General features: G+C 40.0%; 1 protein-coding gene across 1 annotated transcript in view; it reads right to left on the bottom strand.

Annotated features, from left to right (window-relative positions):
- Window positions 1-1951: 1951 nt before the first annotated feature.
- KIF5B (kinesin family member 5B) overlaps window positions 1952-19031 on the bottom strand; it is a 28549-nt gene continuing 11469 nt past the window's right edge. Inside the window, exons 12-26 of the mRNA XM_010155503.1 lie at window positions 18538-18731; window positions 17666-17734; window positions 16363-16569; window positions 14291-14434; window positions 13479-13667; window positions 12512-12629; window positions 11037-11098; window positions 10844-10953; window positions 10559-10660; window positions 8915-8975; window positions 8729-8800; window positions 8469-8573; window positions 7336-7552; window positions 5372-5504; window positions 1952-2313 (exon numbers count right to left, since the gene is read on the bottom strand). Coding sequence (XP_010153805.1) covers window positions 2307-2313; window positions 5372-5504; window positions 7336-7552; window positions 8469-8573; window positions 8729-8800; window positions 8915-8975; window positions 10559-10660; window positions 10844-10953; window positions 11037-11098; window positions 12512-12629; window positions 13479-13667; window positions 14291-14434; window positions 16363-16569; window positions 17666-17734; window positions 18538-18731 — 1790 coding nt within the window. The 3' untranslated portion in view covers window positions 1952-2306. The remainder of the gene's footprint in view (window positions 2314-5371; window positions 5505-7335; window positions 7553-8468; window positions 8574-8728; window positions 8801-8914; window positions 8976-10558; window positions 10661-10843; window positions 10954-11036; window positions 11099-12511; window positions 12630-13478; window positions 13668-14290; window positions 14435-16362; window positions 16570-17665; window positions 17735-18537; window positions 18732-19031) is intronic.

Below are 19031 nucleotides of genomic sequence, written 5' to 3'. Positions count from 1 at the left end.
AAGAAAGCAGAGTTGTCTCAAACCTGGCTTCAGTTTACTCTAGAATGCAAGCATTAAAAAAAGAATGATGAATAGGGTGTAGCGATACACTAACACATCTAACTCCCAGTCACAGCTACGAAATACCTACACGAAGACGCAGCTTAAGGAGAGAAGGGGTGGGCTCGCCCGTGAGGGTCTGGCGGTTGGTTTTTCAGGTCTGTAGGTGAAAAGCAGCTGAGTACTAAGGCAAAGATGAGTGTGCTGGAAACAAATCAGCTGCTCTGGGCACAAGAGGAAATCACTCCTTTAAGAGAAAGGATGTCCACAGCTACGCTCTATGCCCCAGGAGAGTTCTTTCAAGTGTGTCACGTGCTGTATCCGACAGGGTGAAAGTTGGTGTTAAAAAAACTCCAAGCCAGTCCAAAAGGTACCCAACCAAGAGAAGCCATTAAAAATGGCCATTAAGTGGGCATATTTACAAACCTTTGGGAGAGGTCAGTCATCCCAGATTGAAGGGGTTAACATTCAGATATCCTACGGCTGTAATCGATTTCTGGGCATTTCCACAGGCATCAGCAGTTGGGGTTTTCTGCGCTTTGGTTTGGGGTTTTCTTGTTTGAGTGTTTTTTCTACTAAGACTTAAACACTCCTACTTGTGTGTGGGGAAGCTTACTTGGATTAACAAACCCTGGAATAAGAGGTTAGAGACACACCACGATCACAGTTTCCAGAGATAACTGGACATGAAACTTACCAAGTGAAAACTGTGAGATGGAGCCACCTTAACCAACAGGTGTAGAGTCTGAATAAACACACCAAAAGTTGAAAGATTTTTCTTCTCTTTATTTAAACACAAATACATTTACAGCATGCAGGTAGGTTAAAACTATATGGCGTCTTCCCCAAACCAATTGTTTTAATGCATCTTGAGTGTACTGAAGTTAAATCGTATTCCACAGGTAGACTTGTCCTCTCATGTCAAATTTAGAGTTACACACAGTAGTGAGTCAGCATTTAAGTTATGTAAATAATTTAGTTGTTCACCAGAAATAAATATTATTTCACCAAGTTCCTATCCTAAACCACCTTTTAAAAAACATGATCTAGAGGAACATAAAAATAAGAACCATTCAAAGACTGCAAGTTGAAACAGCAGTGTTGAACATTCCCCATATATACTGAATATTTTAATTTACAAAAAACAGTAATTGTCCTGTCTGGCTGACAATTGACAGCCAAATCAGAAAACAAAAATGTATTTTTTAAGTTTTTTACATTTTAAGAGGCAGTTCTTGGTAAACTTCAAAAAAGGTTTAAAATAAAAAAAAGTTTAAATATAAAAAGGTGATGTACACTGAGCTACAGGCTAGTTACCTTTTTTTTTTTTAAACACAGCAATTTGCAGCACCAAAACCCGTGATAATTACCTACAGGAATGAAACCCCCATTTCACAGGCATGAGGAAAAAAACAAATCCTGCTTTATTTGAATATATTTTAAAGAAAGTAGTTTTTTTTGCTTTTATGATTGCATGTTAACAATTGAAGGTCTGAAAACCTGTAGTTAACACTGAGGAAGATAAGGGACAGGTTGCTTCCGTTACAAGACATTTCATTCAAAACAGTTTGCTGCTCCTTTATTTTTCTTTCCTCAGTGTGCAGTCTTCAATCGTGCCCTAAAACAACTGCAAGTTTGGGGTGTTTGGCAGCCTTAATGAACAAAACAGTCTTAAAAGCTGAAAACTCCAAAGTAGTGAGATTTCTGACTGATACACTCAACCTTTAAAAAAATCAAACTATTAAAAATTCAGGCTACGGTAGATATAGAAAAAAGTGGTTCAAGGTTCCAATGCTCTAAGTAGCATTCCAGAAGAAAACCGTAGAGTGCCATTCTAATTCAGTGGGACACGTAGTGTTATGTGAAGTGATCAAAATGAAAGTATACTTGGACACTGTTGCACGTTCCCTAAGACGGTAAGATGTACACAAATTAGGCTAAAAATCTGAACTAAGATTTTTCTCAACGTACATTCAGCTTGGCACAGTGCAGACTAAATTTAAGACATGAAAGACAAACTGTGTCATGAGCAGAGCTACACTTTAATTAACATGTCATTTTTCAAGACGCCAAAATTGCACTCTAGTTTGGTTTTTTTTTTTTGGGAATCAGTTAGCAGAATTTGTTGAAGGGTGAAGAGCTGTACAGGCCAGGTATAATTTATACATTTTCAAAAAATAATCCTACAGTCCCCAAAGGGAGAAATTATTGTCATGGAATGACTCCCTCTACATGATATCCAATCCTCCTCATGCTGCATTTACTTTTCAGCAACTGTAAATGAGAAAAATAATAGTAAGTGCTAGTACCACATAAGCCAAAAAAGCCAAGTTATTTACTTTTACAGCAGACTGCATTCGCTATTTACACAGCCCCTATGGACCCAATTCTTAGACCACTCAGGTAAGCGCTAGTAACATATCTGCTTGAGAACAAGAAATTACACTGCACAAAGCATTTAAGCAATGCTGTCTGTCACCAACGAATTTACGGCACAATAAACCGACTGGGTATCCAGTCTCCACTGCCTTCACGGAGTAAACATTACAAACACAAACCAGTTACAACCCAGCTCCACTTCCCACCACTGTTGCTACTTTGCCAGGCCAGTGAGAACTGTCTGGATACCACCTACTAGCTGCTGCAAAGTTTTGACTTTGTTATTTTGGGATGATGAAATAGGAACAGAGACCATTTGGCATTAATCATTCAAAAAACCCAAGAAGTTTGATTTGCATAGGGAAATAACAAATTAGCATCTCTGTATTTCATAGAATTATTTGGGTTGGAAGAGACCTTAAAGATCCACTAGACCAGGTTGCTCCAAATCTCATCCAGCCTGGCCTTGAAGACAGCCAGGGATGGGGCATCCACAGCTGCTCTGGGCAACCTGTTCCAGTGCCTCACCACCCTCTCTGGGAAGAACTTCTTCCTGATATCCAATCTAAACCTCCCCACTTTCAATTTAAACCCATTACCCCTTGTCCTATCACTACAGGCCCTTGTAAAAACCCCCCCCCAGCTTCCTTGTAGCCTCTTCAGGTACTGGAAGGTGCTATAAGGTCTCCCCGGAGCCTTCTCTTCTCCAGGCTGAACAAGCCCACCTCTCTCAGCCTGTCCCCATAGCAGAGGGGCTCCAGCCCTCTGAGCATCTTCGTGGCCTCCTCTGGACTCGCTCCAACCAGACTGTACCCTTCTTATGTTGAGGGCTCCACAGCTGGATGCAGTATTCCAGGTGGGGGCTCAGAGCAGAGTAGAGGAGGAGAATCCCCTCCCTCGGCCTGCTGGCCACACTTCTCCTGATACAGCCCAGGATACGGTTGGCCTTCTGGGACATTTATTTATGTTTTTGGAAATGTTTCTCAAACATTTCCCCAATAATTTGTTAAATGGTGGTCTCCAAATGTAAAACAGTACATCAAGTTCCTATTGTTCCAAAACATCTCTAACCAGAAGTTTGGGTACTTAGTATCTGTATTAACCCTCAAAACAAGGATAACAGACATTGCTACAGAGAAAAATTATACTGGCTACCTGAATATTCACAAGCTCAGAATGAATTTATGTTACTTAAGTAAAATAAAGTTCAAGAAAGTTTTGTTCTGTTATTCCGTAAGGGACAGGTTCTCCCAAAAAACAAGACAGGCGAGTTGGAATACAAGGCATGAGAGCAATCGTAGCGAAACGCTCATCTCTGCGTGGTTCCACAGCGGTAACATGCCAACATCACAAGAACTACACAAAAGCTTTACAGCTGCTTAAGGGATTCTGTAAGCATGTTACATGGAAGTGTTTTGGTTGGTTTGTACAGAAGGGGTTTGAGCCAATGCTTAATCTGTTTTCCACTCCTTCAGGATTTATCTACAAATAGTCCAAAAGGCAAAGTGCTGCATCTCCTATTTAAATTCCCCAGGGCCAAGAGTGAAACTCTTCTCCAAAGCAAGATGCAAGCTCAAAATACAGTTTTTTCTCTGATGTCAGCAGCTATTGTAAGTACTCTTAAATAAGTGTGAGACTAAATAGGGTCTCTTCAGTTGGATTTCTAGGTAACACCAGAGCAGGTGCAAACTCATGCTCAAGTAGGCATCTAAAATAAATTGGGGCAATCATACCTTCAAACGTCTCTACGTTGGACAGCTGAGATAGCTACTTGGACTACAAAGGCAATCTATCAGAAGATTAATTTCACTGTATCAACATGATCAAGAATCCATGAATTGCCAGCTCCTTGGTGATTCAAGGATACTGTTACTTGAGGTTAAAGAACATATTGCTTCAACCTCTTACTCACTGAGACACTACTGAACACAACCAGGCACCCTGACTAGTAGTACTAGTACTACTAGTACTAGTACTAGTAGTAGTAGTATAGGCTGACTACATTGGAGAAAAACTCTGAGAAGTCAGTTGGCTAACGAAAGGAAACAAATGGGAACAAGATTAACATAGGCTGCCCTGGAGCCCTTCAAAAGAGAAGCACCCAGGATTCAAGCACCACACCATCATTTTCCTTTCCAGCTGAATATGCAGATAGCCTTAACTAAGGCAATGCCTAGAAGGCATTTCTACAACCACTCCAAAGTGAAGATGACGGAATGCAGCAAGGCGTTACTGTTAGGTGACCAACAGACCAACTATAATGCAGGCGCTAATTAACGAGAGACACGATTCTGTGAGCAGCTTCGGTCTGGTACTTAATATGCTATGTATAATTACTTAGGAGATTAGAGACATTTTCAAGTAAGTGCACATATTAATTTCAATTACGGTATTTTAACTAGGCTAACATTTTACATTTACCGGATGAAGATGGGAATTTTTCGGTTAAATAATCCTAGATTGCTTACACAGGAAGTAGTGTGCAATTGTAGGTAGTAAGAACAGCGAATAAAACTACTTATAAGAATAGGGCCATATTTTTTATTTTTTTTCCCATTGCTGAATGTTTTCTGAAGAAAACCATATTTAAGAAGATACTAGCAGGCCAAAAGAATGAAAACTATCTAATCCTTTCCCAAAGAGCATCTATTGGCTGAGAGTGGTAACTATCTTCAATTGACTGTTTTCACATTTTGTCCTACTCCAGCAGATCAACACCAGAACTACTATTTTACAACAAACACTAGTTTTATAACAAAAGCAGCAGCAGCATTAGTCTTTTCTACATATATATACACACATCTTACATGTATGCTGTTCCTCCAACTATAAAATTCTGTAAAAAGTAACTAATCTGATTATTCAAGTGATTCATTACAGTTCATTCTGTGGCATGAAAACTAACACAAAGTGGTTTAATCACACTTTTAAAAATCCTACAAGACAAACTTACACTTTGTCTTGCCGTCCTCCACCTCCCCGCAGTGCAACCGGCTGGCTGTTCTGAGTGAACGCACCTCCACCACGAATTGCACTTGGATGAGTTGGAGAAGCTGCTGGATGCTGACCAGGACGGATAGGCTTAGCTGCATGGAGAAGAAACATGACTTAAATATAAACATCATAAGTTTACCTTTGATTAGTCATTTTTACTAGTGCTGTATTTTATAGAATCCCAAATGTAATAATCAAAATTGAATGCACTTTGGATAAGAAAACAGGTTTAGGAGATGGTATCCTGAGACCCTAACAGATTAGTGTATCAGCTACAACAAGCCCTGAAAAATAGTCAAGGCTTTGCTTTTATTGTCCCCATCAGAATTAAGGCTAGCAGAGTTTTTGATAATGGTTATCCTCACATATATTATTTGCTATTTCCCTGGGAGAGTCCTACTTTTTGGCAATAAGAACTCAAATAAGACCTCACTAGACAAAGTTTCATGAAGGTTATGTTCCTGTAAGGAACCACTATGCTCTGATGTATTTCTCACATCTACTTAACTGAAAAGCCACTAGTTAACTCTGCTCTGCAAGTAGTTCTGCATACCAGTTACTCCCCTGCTTCATCAACTTCTTACCATCCTATAAAAATAAAACTTGCTCTGTTACTGGAGTCAAACCAGTAGTTTTGACAGGCAGTTCACAAGCTGCACACATTCTGATAACAATCAAACTGTCCATCAGTTTTGCACTAGCTTTTAACAGGACATACACAACAGTATGTTGTACAACAGTATGTTGTACAAAGCTCAAATATTCAACAGAAGCATTTAAAGTTTCAGCAGGTAAGAGTGGCTATGAAGTACCTACGGGTAGCAACTACATCAGAGAAACTTCGATTTCTGCCTTATAGGAAGCTGGTCTCCAGTAAGAGATGCCCAGTTCAACTAGACATTTAAGCACAAAAGGCTTTATACTTGTGGCGAGCTCACTAGAGAATTCTGTCTGTCTTCCTGGAGATCACTTGAGAGAAAGTTAAGACAGGAAAACACCCATTTTTCAAGCCACCACTTGAAGCAACCAAGAAAAGAAAAAAACACGGTAACTTTATGCTGCGACAGCTCTTTGCAGACCTACAGAATACGAGTGAAGTTAAACTGCAACTGCTAACGCAACTGAAGTGAGCATTAGGTGTATTGGTTACTCAAGGCCTGACACAGGGCAACAGAAAGGCTGGAACACAGTTCCTTCAACAGCAATAACGTAATCGGCACAGTTAAGTCCTCCACAGGTCTCACGCCCTCTTGGCCCTGAGCACTCTACAGCACTGTCCCAGGTGGAGAAGCAAGGGAATGACGGCCTTCCCAGCACACAGTAACATACTTGAGCTACTACAGATTTCTGTTTTTTCCTTTATTTTCCGCTAGGGAGGGCTAGGGAGTACTACGTGTCTTGGAACAAAGAACCAAAAAGGTAATCAGGGATCTTACGATGTTATAGTTGTGGGTTTCTGTGTGCCCCTCTCCCCTACAGGATCAAGGTACAACTTTGCAAGGCAACTTTGCTGTTTAACGTGAGGCTTAATCTCTCTCCCTGCTTTGGAATACTTGCTTAGTCTTAAAAACTGGAATGGAATTGGAATGATGACACAGGCTTAAGACTCACATTCAGAGCATTGTTTTGTTCTAGGAACTAGAACACATATTCAGGATAGAATTCCAGGTTGGTAAGCCTTCCCCAGCATGTACAAAGACCCAACTACCAGAAAGAGACCTATTTAAAATAAATTCAAAACCCCAAACAACCATACACCATCACCCTGACAGTCCATCAGCCAAAACACAACTCCTAGTAGAAAATAACACTGTATTCACACATGCAGTTCCAACAAGGGTTGAAAGATGCACACACATGCACAAAGATCAGAAAAATCAGGTGACAGATGAAGCTTTAGGGGGCAAGGGATTCTTTACTAACCAATTTGCGCTGAGTGTCCTCTTCTGGCCATATTCTTGGATCTTACAGCTTCCTTTATACGATCTACTTCTTGCTGATAACGTTTGCGATCACGAGAAGCATTCTCTTTGGCTTCCTTCAGTGCAGACTCCAAAGCTTTAACCCTTTCAGCTGTAGCTCTAAGTCGCTTCTCCAGTTTAGGAAGTTCACAGCGAAGATCTGCATTATCACGTACCAGCTACAAAACCAGAATTGATTATTTTCTTGCTATCTCTCTTCACAGTGACAGCCAAACACACACCCTCCTGCCCCTAAACAGGCAAAGCAGTAGGGCTACTATATTATCTCACTTAAGCTTTTAGTAAGTCTAATAGTTCATCAGTAAGATTCTCATTTGAAAACCAGTTACTGTGGAAGAGCATGCTACCCAACACAGGCACTTAAAGCCTACATTCTTCTCCAGAGACAGGCAAGCATCCCCTAGACTGACATACTAACTGAACACTCATCTGGGTTTTCTTCAGTTTAAATGCGGCTATTTTATTATACAGCCACATGTACTTAAAACAGCTACCGGTTTACTTGCCAGGAAAGCTTTAGTCTATTACAGAATCACAGAATATTAGGGGTTGGAAGGGACCTTCAGAGATCATGTAGTCCAACCCTCCTCCCCCACCAGAGCAGGTTCACCCAGAGCAGGTTGCACAGGAATGCATCCAGTTGGGTTTTGAATATCTCCAGGGAAGGAGACTCCACAACCTCCCTGGGCAGCCTGTTCCAGTGCTCTGCGACCCTCAAAGCAAAGAGGTTTTTCCTCATGTTGAGACGGAATTTCCTGTGTTCCAGTTTGTGCCCGCTGCCCCCTGTCTTGTCACTGGGCACCACTGAAAAGAGTCTGGCCCCAACCTCTTGACACCCACCCTTTATACTTATAAGCATTGATAAGACACATACACACACACCCTCTGCTTTTCTCCAGGCTAAACAGACTTGGAGCTCTCAGCATTTTAAGACAACTGTTTCATACACTCTCAAGATGTAGTACTTCATTATAAACCAACCACTTTATCACCAATACGCATTCAGTCACTTCTGTAACAATGCATCTCAGGTAGTTTGTTTATAATCAAAACTTAAAACTAAGCCTATTGTACCTGTTTGTGAACCTTTGTGAGCTGCTCAAGATTATTCTCAAGGAAGGATATCTTCTGTTTTTGTGCAGCACTGCCTCCTGTGTCATCTGAGTCAATCTCTGCACTCTGCAGTAACAAAGGCATGGGGAGGGGGAGAGGAGGCTGAGTACAAACCTGAACTTCAAGCCAGAAAAGATACACTGCATGAAGATCAATTCCTAATTCAATTGTAAACAAATCTATGATCCCAGAAACACTAAGTTTGCCTAGCACCATGTTACCTTTTTCACTCTAGTAGCCAGATCTTGAACAAACAGCTTACGAAGGTTGTGAAGAGTCTGAAGTTCTTTTGCCTACAGTTAAGGACAAGAAATTAAAAATAATAAAATTAAAAAATAACTCAGAAGGTGGGTAAACAAAAGAGCAAGTATTGACATTTTCTTTGGAATATATTCTGATTATCTTACCACAGTCTCTTCCAAACCCTTTAAATCCTGTCTCGCTTGTTCCCGTCTGTCCTGCATAACCCTGAAAGAAAATAAATTTATCCTGAAACATCTGAGCAAAATAGAACTTTTTTAATGTTTTAGGAGACTAGAGTAACAAACACTAGGTGGTACAAATGAAACGTGTCTTTCAGTTGAAGCCCTCAATTAAGGATGTAACTGACAGATGACACCACGCTCAGAAATGCATATGGGGTGGGGAGGGAGTGGGGGAGGTGCAGGAGGAAAAGAGGGAAGTACTTTTAATGCTGAAGGAATGCAAACAAGTACATTCAGATGAATAAATGGTAAGTTTCTAGAATAAAGCAAGACTCAGTCAGGTCCAGGATGAATACTTCGGGAGATCTTATCCTACAAGCGTTCTTGGCTCTGACCAGGCGAGATGACAGATAACGTGACAGACTTTTCTTTGTTCTGGCTTACCACCTCACCCCTAACTCACTTGCCAGAGCTGGCATAATAAAGAACAGTCTCCGTTTACAGCAGCCTAACGTAGTGATTATCACTTTACAGAGCTGCTGCCTTCCTATTCAAGGTGAAAGCTTTTACTGCACTGCTAGTGTTCTCTCTCAGAATTACAAGGCAGCGCAATTACTAAAAATGAAAGGAACGTGGACTTTTCTTGTTATGACTTGAGGTTGGAATAGGAAAGCCAGGGTCTGCATGGAAATGAAGTGTTCCTATTAGGTAGCAAAAAAGTTTCTTTTCCTCTTGCAATTTCTCCTCACTCGGCCAGTTCCACTACTAGTTCACAGCTAAATGATTAAACCTTGGAAGTAATAAAATATTCTAAAGATGATTCAGCATCCTATCAATTTTCCAGGTAGGAAAATGGGTAGGGAGAGAGGAGGCTGAGTACAAATCTGAACCCTCATATTACGATCAAGCCAGAAAAAATAAACCACATAAAGATCAATTCTTAATTGAGTTCTAAACTGAATTTTATGATCTCAGAAACACCAAGTTTTACTATAACATCACTGTAGCGAAAACACCTCATGGGAAAAGTAGTTCCAGGCATCTTATACAACTCTAAGGTAAAAAACAGAAGTGACTATTCTGCATTGTTTCTGGCCTGTCATACAATGGAAAAATAAAAGGATTCAAAAAAGGCCAGGGGAGGACAGAAAATAGCAAACCAATTTTTAATGTTTCTGTGCAAGTCTTTTAATAACTAGAAACTTTCCGGTTCAAGGTCTTAAAGGAATCAATGCTATAAACAGTTTAGCCTGCAAACTGAAATAAGAAGCAATAATGTGGTATGTAATCAAATCTTGCAAGACAAGGAAACCTGTTGTGAAATGGTTAATCTAAGCCTCTTCCAGTCTCAGAGCAAGCAACACATAGCTGCAAATTAAAATGTTAATTAGTCCAACCCACAGCATATTAACAAAAAAAAAAAGTTGTGGCCTTCATATCTTCCATTATTTACCTTCCAAATTTAAGCAGCAAGGCAAAGGTTTTAAAAAAGTTCAGGGTGGCTCTGGAGCCTCTCATTTCAGTAGGCATATCATACACCGAGAGCCACTTCATCATATTAGGTCATTAATTTTTAAAATGTAAGTGTGCAAACACACATCTGGTTTATGCACCGTTATCACTTACGTAAGTTCATGCAGCTTTCTACTTTTTTCCTGATCAGTGGCTTTCAACTTCTCATGCTCAACTCTAAGACGCTCCTGTTCAAGCATCATCTTCTGGTTTTGGCTGAACAGAAAAAGCAAATATTGTATCAACAGAACCTGTCAGACACCACATTCAGCAGAGCAACACAAATTAGAAAGGCACTGCTGGAGGAAACTCTGGTCACTTCCTTCCCACCATACCGTGCTTCTGTACTCACACAGTCCAGAGGCATTTGGCACTACTAAAATAATGACAGTTACTTACTCTTGAAGTTCAGTGATAAGTTTCTCTTTTGCATCAACTTCATCTCTTAGGCTACTGATTTGTTTCTGATGCGTCTCACGGTGGCTCTGAATCTGCTGTTCCACAGCTTGCTATTAGAAAAAACAGTAGGTATTAGGTGCTTTAAGAATTGCCATAATTCACTTTTTTTTTTAATCCAATTAAACTAACTTACCTTGACTTCATTTGCTGTTTGAACCTTATTTAAGTGCTCTTTCTCCATCTCATGGACTTTTTCTAGTAGGGAGAGAGGAAAGAAAACACATTTCAGCCAGGTAATCAGGTGATCACAGGGAATACGGACTTAATTTCCCCTTCCTTTCCAACACCTTAAAATTTGGAAGAACTCCCCTCCCACCACAAAGATCAATTTAATCAGTAACACCTTTAATTTAACCTTATCCATAGCAGTACATCTTGGACAGATGTACTCTTTACCGAGTTAAAAACTGGCTAGAGGGCAGAGCACAGAGGGTTGTGGTAAACGGAGTGAAGTCTGGTTGGCAGCTGGTCACAAGTGGTGTCCCTCAGGGCTCAGTTTTGGGGCCAGCCTTGTTTAACATTTATCAGTGTTCTGGATGAGGGGATTGAGTGCTCCCTCCGTAAGTTTGCAGATGACACTAAGTTGGGTGGAAGCGTTGATCTGCCGGAGGGTAGGAGAGCCCTGCAGAGGGATCTGGACAGGATGGATCGATAGGCTGAGGTCAGCTGTATGAGGTTTAACAAGGCCAAGTGTCAGGTCCTGCATTTAGGTCACAACAACCCCAGGCAGCGCTACAGGCTTGGAAAAGAGCTGCTTGAAAGCTGTCAGGCAGAAAAGAACCTGGGGGTGTCAGTTGATGGTCAGCTGAATATGAGTCAGCAGTGTGCCCAGGTGGCCAAGAAGGCCAGTGGCATCTGGGCCCATATCAGGAATAGTGTGGTCAGCAGGAGTAGGGAAGTGATTGTGCTCCTGTACTTGGCACTGGTGAGGCCGCACCTCAGGTACTGTGTTCAGTTTTGGTCCCCTTACTACAAGAAGGGCATAGAGGTGCTGGAGCGTGCCCAGAGAAGGGCAACAAAACTGGTGAAGGTTCTGAAGCACAAGTCTTGTGAGGAGTGGCTGAAGCAGCTGGGGGTGTTCAGCCTAAAGAAGAGGAGGCTGAGGGGAGATCTGATCGCTCTCGACAGCTACCTGCAAGGAGGTTGTAGGGAGGCAGGTGCTGGTCTGTTCTCCCAGGTAACTAGTGACAGGACAAGAGGAAATGGCCTCAAGTTGCATCAGGGGAAGTTTAGATTAGATATCAGGAAAAAATTCTTCACTGACAGAGTGGTCACACATTGGAACAGGCTGCCCAGGGAAGTGGTGGAGTCACCAGCCCTGGAGGTGTTCAAGGAACATGTAGACATGGTGCTTGAGGACATGGTCTAGCGCGTGTGGTAGTGTTGGGTTGATGGTTGGACTGAATGATCTGATAGGTCTTTTCCAACCTTAGGAGTTCTTTAAAACAGCAAACTTGCTTTCCCATTGATTAACGTTACATGTTCAGTAGCAAAAAGCCATTCCATAGCTCTGCCCTTCAATCTAAATAGAACAAACAATTCCCTATTTATCACTATATACTTAAAACGTTGATGGGGGTAGGTGGGGTGTGGGGTGGCAATTCCTACCCTGTGCTCGGAGTTGAACTAGTTCTTCATTAAGGGAATCCACAGATTCTTCCAATTGCCTCTTCTTCTGTTCCACATTCTGAAGATATTCAGTCAATGACTTGATCTTGGCTTCATGCTTTTAGAATGGAAAGATTCATTTAATTTGGAACTATGTATCATGCAACTACATCTGCATAAACAGTTTATACTTATTTTAAACAAGTAACCTGATCTCAAAATAACAATGGTGCCAACTAAACTCTAAGAAGAATATGACTACTCAAGCAGATCTGTAATGTAGCTTGTAAGAGAATGTCTTTTATTCTGGATTGGAATGAAATACATTTTCAGCTGGGAGAAGAAATGCTTCGACTGTTAAATACTATCAGACGCAAAAGAGGCCCACTATATTTAGGAGACTGCACTGAAATATGCATCTCCCAATTTAAGAAAAACGACCATCCGTATGTAAAATAAAACATAGAAAAATTGCGTAAGTAGATGACAATTCTGAGAAGCGAAGTTACATTACTAATCTTTCCTAATAACCACATTAACATGGCCTTTCTCGCATCCGAAGTAACTTTTAACCCGCTGCGCAAGCCTGCTGTAATTTCACTGTGCTACCTCTCCCATCTCCAACCTGCTGCGTTAGTTGGCAGAGTGCTCACTAGCCACTGCTTCTCTAAGCCTTGCATTTGTGAAGAGTCCTGTGATGGAGAACACACGGACCCTGGTTTTTAATACAAGCGCGACAAAAGCATTATCAGGCTGCAAGACACATCGTGGAAATTCTGACATCCTGTCGCACAATTACTCGGAAGCATCCAAACCAAAGAGAATGTTGAGGACCCAGGTGAGCCTTGTGCCTGTTCAATCACAATGTGCTTTGCTGGGGGTCAAAAAAAAACCCAACCTTTTTTCCCCCAGCAAGTTAATGAATTCAGAAGAACATTCAGGAAGTACACTGTAAAGGGATATTTACCTGTGAGATACGGAGCTGGCAGGCAGCCAACTCCTTTTCGTTTTCTTCCATCTTCTTATTGCTCTCAGCTTGTGTGCCTTCTAACTGTTTGCAACGTTTTACCATTGTTTTGACTTCCGATTTCATTTTACTAATGTACAGTCTCGCAACTGTGAATTCTTCATCTATCATGCCACTTCCCTCAGGCTGCTGAGAAGTGTGGAATGACATGTTTAGAAAGCTCAGATCACAAAAGAGAATTAAAGGTGAGCTGGAGCAACCTAGTGCCCAGCACACATCCCCCGCCTCAACTGATAATCAAAGCATTTAAAAAAATAGTTAAATTTTGGTGTTTAAAGTATTCTGATTGATAATTGAGAAGTTTGCACAAAGTTCAGGAGTCCCTCGAAGAGGGAAACAGAGTACAGTGTAGATTTCTAACACTGCTTACATTCTTACCCTAAAGTGATCTTCTAGATTTATCATTTTTTTCAGTTCCTCATTCCATTTTTAACATAAGTATCATCCTGGTTGCCACTGCAGGTCAGCCCTAGATTTCCAAGATGATGCTGTTGATTGTGACGATTTCATATAGCCGTTTAACAGGAGGAAAACAGCACCTCAGGAAAAGTCATACCTGCTCTTCCTTGTCTTCGCATAATCAAATTCTGTTTGGGACCTGATTAAGTCACAGTATAAGCAATGGATAAGCTTATGCCCAAATTATGAATATACATGAGGCTTCCTAGGGTGGTTAGTTTTACCATACCAAGAAAACTGATCCCACTTATCCAAAATGTATGTGTGTAATACATGCTCTGCCAAATCCTTACCTTGACATCATTGTTTCCTACTGCAATTCCTATCTCCGCAAGATCTTTTAGTAAGGAGGCCATCATTTCTGTTGCTCGTTTCTTCTGATGGTTGGTCATTTCTTTAAGTTTCTGAAGTTCTGCATCTATACTGGCTAGAGTGACCTATGGCAAAAGAAGTTATGCTTTAATAAACAGAACGTTTTTGCTTTTAGAACTAGTTTCACACTATTTATTTAAATACAACAACCTGTGGTTGCCTACTGAAACGTCCTATTTTTATGTCCAAAATCAAACTGGTATCAACCTATGGGAATATATCACACAGTAAAAATTTAAAAGTCCTAGAGTGTATGTATTTCTTCTGAAAGAAATAAAATACTGGGAACAGAGGCCTTCAGCTCACAAAATACAATCTTACAACTCTGCAACAAAGTTCACATCAACATTGTTAAACCGCATTCAGTTATACGCGGTTAAATATTACAGAGATTTGCATTTATAGGAAAAAGGTGCATGGACAGCAAGTCCAACACCTTACACCCTATTTTGGTAAAGGAAAATAATTTCAGCCTGCAGAGCTCTTAATGCTTTCCAACTTGCAAATCAAAAAACAGCACCCAGTTCCATGAATTCATTACCACTATACCTGCTCTAGAGCAGCTTTTCAGCTAGTCTGAGCTGCTGTGGTTGCAACGGCTGCCGCTCAGCATACTCAACAGCTGTCTGCTCTTAGTTCTCCAGTTTTAAAAAAATGCCAGAAGTTTTACAGCAGGAAAGTTTCAGTCAGTGATGCCAAAGGATGCTTATTGCATGGGTTAGCTGTGACAGACTGAGAACACTGAAACGTCTTGATTTTACTACATCTAAGAATAGCTGTTACTGTCTTGTGCACTCAGTTATTCATGACACTCAATGAGTATTAGTTATGATATCTAGAATCATTTGACTATCAACAAGAAGAAAGTAAACCCTTCCCACCCCCAAAAAACCCAACCCCATTCACCACACATACAGCTATAGCCTATTGCATCAGATTTCATGCTGCTCGTGATACAAAGACCAGAAATCATCTGACTTCCAGGTGACCTTCAAGTGATGTAAGTAATCAATAAAGATTACACAGCTCAGAATACTTAGAAGTTTAAAGAGAAGTTTGATATTCTCTTGAACATCAATTTTAATGGCAGTGATCCATCCAGCCAAATCTTACTAACTGCAAATGGAAAGCCACATTCATTAGAAGACCCAGACTCACTCAATTTTCATATTCAAGAACAGAGAAGAATCAGACTTGTACCACCACATATTCTGTCTGCAATGCCAGCAAATGTGCCGATCCTTTCTAGCACTTTGAAATTTAGGATAGTGGGTAGAGTATTAACTGTTTACAACTGATGCAAATAAATAAACTGTTTGCAAATAAATATTTGCAAACAAATAAATAATAGCCAAATAACTGGCTACCAAAACTGTCAGTCAATTCAGAAAATAAGCAGGTACATGAGGAGGTACATGGTATTCATCCCGTGGGACGGATGCTGCATCTGTATTTTAACCAGGGTAGTATGTCCTCAGTGTTCAGGGCTACTCCTTTCAGAAAGCAAAATAAACTGCCTATTTCTGAAGGCATCAAGAGAAGTTTATTTCACATACCATATATACAGCATGCAACTATACATTCCTTTCAAGAACAGCTGCAGCATGCTCACTGCAATTTCAAAATTGGAAGGAGCAGATTCTTGACAGCATTATACCAGCTGCACCAGAAAGGCCAAAAGCTGAGACAGATCATCAGCATGTAAAGAAAGTGTTAACTTCTGACATTTAGGATTGTTCTGAATACTCTTCAGGTAGTAAAATACCATAGGTACCAAAAAGATGAAAACTATCACGGTCAATATTCACTGTGCATTTTTCTGAAGCTTGCTCGTTTTAGAAAAATCATGCTTTGCTAAAACTACAGAAGTTTCAGACTTAAGCTCCCATTTTCCCTTGCAAAAAACCTTTACATTACTTCAAGCAAGAAATACAGGTAAGGCAAGAAAAGCTACAGTAAAGACTGTCAGTAATTTCTTATCACAACTTCATACCGATTTTTGATTAAGTTCATCACTAAGCAGTTCGTATTCCTTTGCCTTATCTTCCACTTCTTGAGACTTCTGATCATAATTGACAGCTAATTCTTCAAGGGCTTGTAGCACCTCTTTCACTTCCTCTTTAGAGGCATCATTTTCAGCCTGGAGGCGATTCAGCTCTGCTTGCAGGTTGTCTTGATCCCGCCTGGTCGACGCCAGAAGCTGCAACATTGATAGAGGTTTGTTTAAAATTACAACAACCAACAATCATCAAGAAATTTCCATGTGTAAATTGAACCTTACGAACGCTTTTAGCGTACATCTACATTTTTAGTGCCTAGCATCATGCAATAAGGATGCCAAGAACAGGTACAGTGAGAGTATAATGAATAATTAAATTTACAATCAATATCCATAGTTCTCTAACTTTTAAAGTATTTTCAAAATGGAAGCATTTACAAATCACAAGTGGAAATGTACAGGGAATATTATGCAAGTTCTCAAAAAAGCTACCAAACAGTACTCATGAGTCTGAAGCTGTCAACAGGCTAGGGACTAAACTGCCAGCATTTTAACACTATGAGCTGCTGAAGAATAACTAGACAAAGTGAACAGTTGCTAAGGGGGCAGATTTATCTATTTAAATAAGATTAAACAGTAGCTCCAATTTCCTGAGTTCCTTAACTCATTTCTTTCTTGCCATATACACAAAAGTGATTAAAAAAAAAATCTTTGTACTATATAAATTTTTTTCTAACGATCTTGGCTAAATGCCTAATAATCATGAAATTGTTAATTTCATTTCCCACATTTAATTAAGTCACATCAATGGCAACAGGTGCATACAAATCATTTGAATATTCCAGCAAGTACAGTCTGAGGTAACACAAAGATGCTTCCTTTTTCATTATGGGCCATTCCATTTCCCTCCTCCCACTTCTCTCTGTACAGTAACTGGCCAAAAGTAATCCTTAACACAGTTCTTACAGGAAACCACAGTATCTTCAGTTTTGACAAATTGATAACTTTGCACGGGGAAAACAACTGATGATCTCTTTGCATAAAATATTTCAGTTCCTTCAGTCTTCATGGATACTTTTAAGATTCAAGTAAACTGGTTTAAGTTTGGCCATTAGCAGAGTGTAGGTGGGCTGAATGAGTAGGCAGAGCATTTATATAAAGAATAAATGAAAACTATTGTACAGTAGTAAGCTGTCATTCCGCTCCCTGGTCATAAACTGACCAATTCAGAACAGGTCCAATTTGTTTAAAGGAAAGACAAACAAAAGTATATTAAGGACACAAGACAGAAACTCACCTCTTCCTGATCCAACATTTGTGTTTTCAGTTTTTCTACAAGTTGGCTCTGCTGATTAATCTCTTCATCCTGCAGTTAAGTAAGACTGTGTTCAATAAACTGACAAACACCACTCAGGAAAAACAATCCAAGAGACAGTAGACATTAGGCATCTAACTTTCCCATATTCTGAGACAGTTACACAACTGAAAGCAACAAAAGTAAAAAAAATAATCCTTTCGATTTCACTGGCTGGTCCATTAGACTCTTAACCTGGCATGTATGTGTAAAACTTCAAAGACAAAACTATTATACCTGTGCTTGTGTGAGTCTTCTCCAAGTTGTTCTAACCTCCAAGAAACAACTAAGATTTATTTGAAGTATCTTTTCCTCTCCAAATTTAGTACCACTGCTTAAATTTAAAGTTATGTTCAAACAATATATGCATAATATGGAAGGAAAACACTGCTGTCTTCATATCAGTCATTTTCCTGCTTCCTCATTATGTTTCTTTTTCTAGTACAGTATTATTCCAAACAATCAGTTAGGAATGTTCTACACCCAGAAAGCAGAAATACCATTCAGGATCCTCATTAATTTTTTCTTCATAACTTTCGTTTTTATCTTTCATTTTCTATGTGCTGATACTTTAGTTTACAGGACATTTTTCAGCAGTGTCAGGAAAGGAGGAAGAGCAACTAAGAAAGGATACTCACTTGCACCAGATAAGGCAATTTTGATTTCTCTTAATCAGAGCTTCAGAATTAGAGTAGGCACTCCCCACAAACACTTAAGCAAGCTGTACTAACAAACAAGACTAGCAAATTAAATCATACATAATATAATTCAAGGTATATTTCCAAGAGGTCTTACATTAAGTGAGAATGGCATACCTTGTCATCCAGTTGTTTGTACAGTTTGGCAATTTCTTCCTCACATTTTCTTCTCTCAGCATCAGTGAAATTGCCAGTCACTCCAATTGTGGTAGCTGGTTTGTCATTAATAACGGCAATATCCTTGTCCACTGCAAAAGCTTCTAAGTTGGCCTTCTCCTTATCAAACTGTTCATCAACTGGTACAGTCTCCCCTTAAAGAAGGTGACACTTTCAGTAGTCAGCCATGAAGGATCTTCCATAAAGTTAGCCTTGAGAAGTATTAATTACTCCCTACTAACAGTACTGCTGCATGGGCAACAAGCAATTGAGTTCACATGATTACATGGTAAAAAAAAAAAATGTCCACTAGATCATCCAAAGTATGGCCTGCTTACCACAGAACATTATATTTCACCCAGTTCCTCTGCTCTGAGCTCCAAATCTCAAACCATATCGTCCAGAAAGGCCACCTAACTTGCCCTGAAGACAGAAAATCCTTTCTTCTCCCTCGG

This window comes from Eurypyga helias, unplaced genomic scaffold (genome assembly GCF_000690775.1).
Source record: "Eurypyga helias isolate BGI_N326 unplaced genomic scaffold, ASM69077v1 scaffold36377, whole genome shotgun sequence".
NCBI classification, from domain to species: Eukaryota; Metazoa; Chordata; class Aves; order Eurypygiformes; family Eurypygidae; genus Eurypyga; species Eurypyga helias.
The sequence above is the reverse complement of the archived record's forward strand: the minus strand, read 5'-3'. Positions and strand labels throughout refer to the sequence as shown.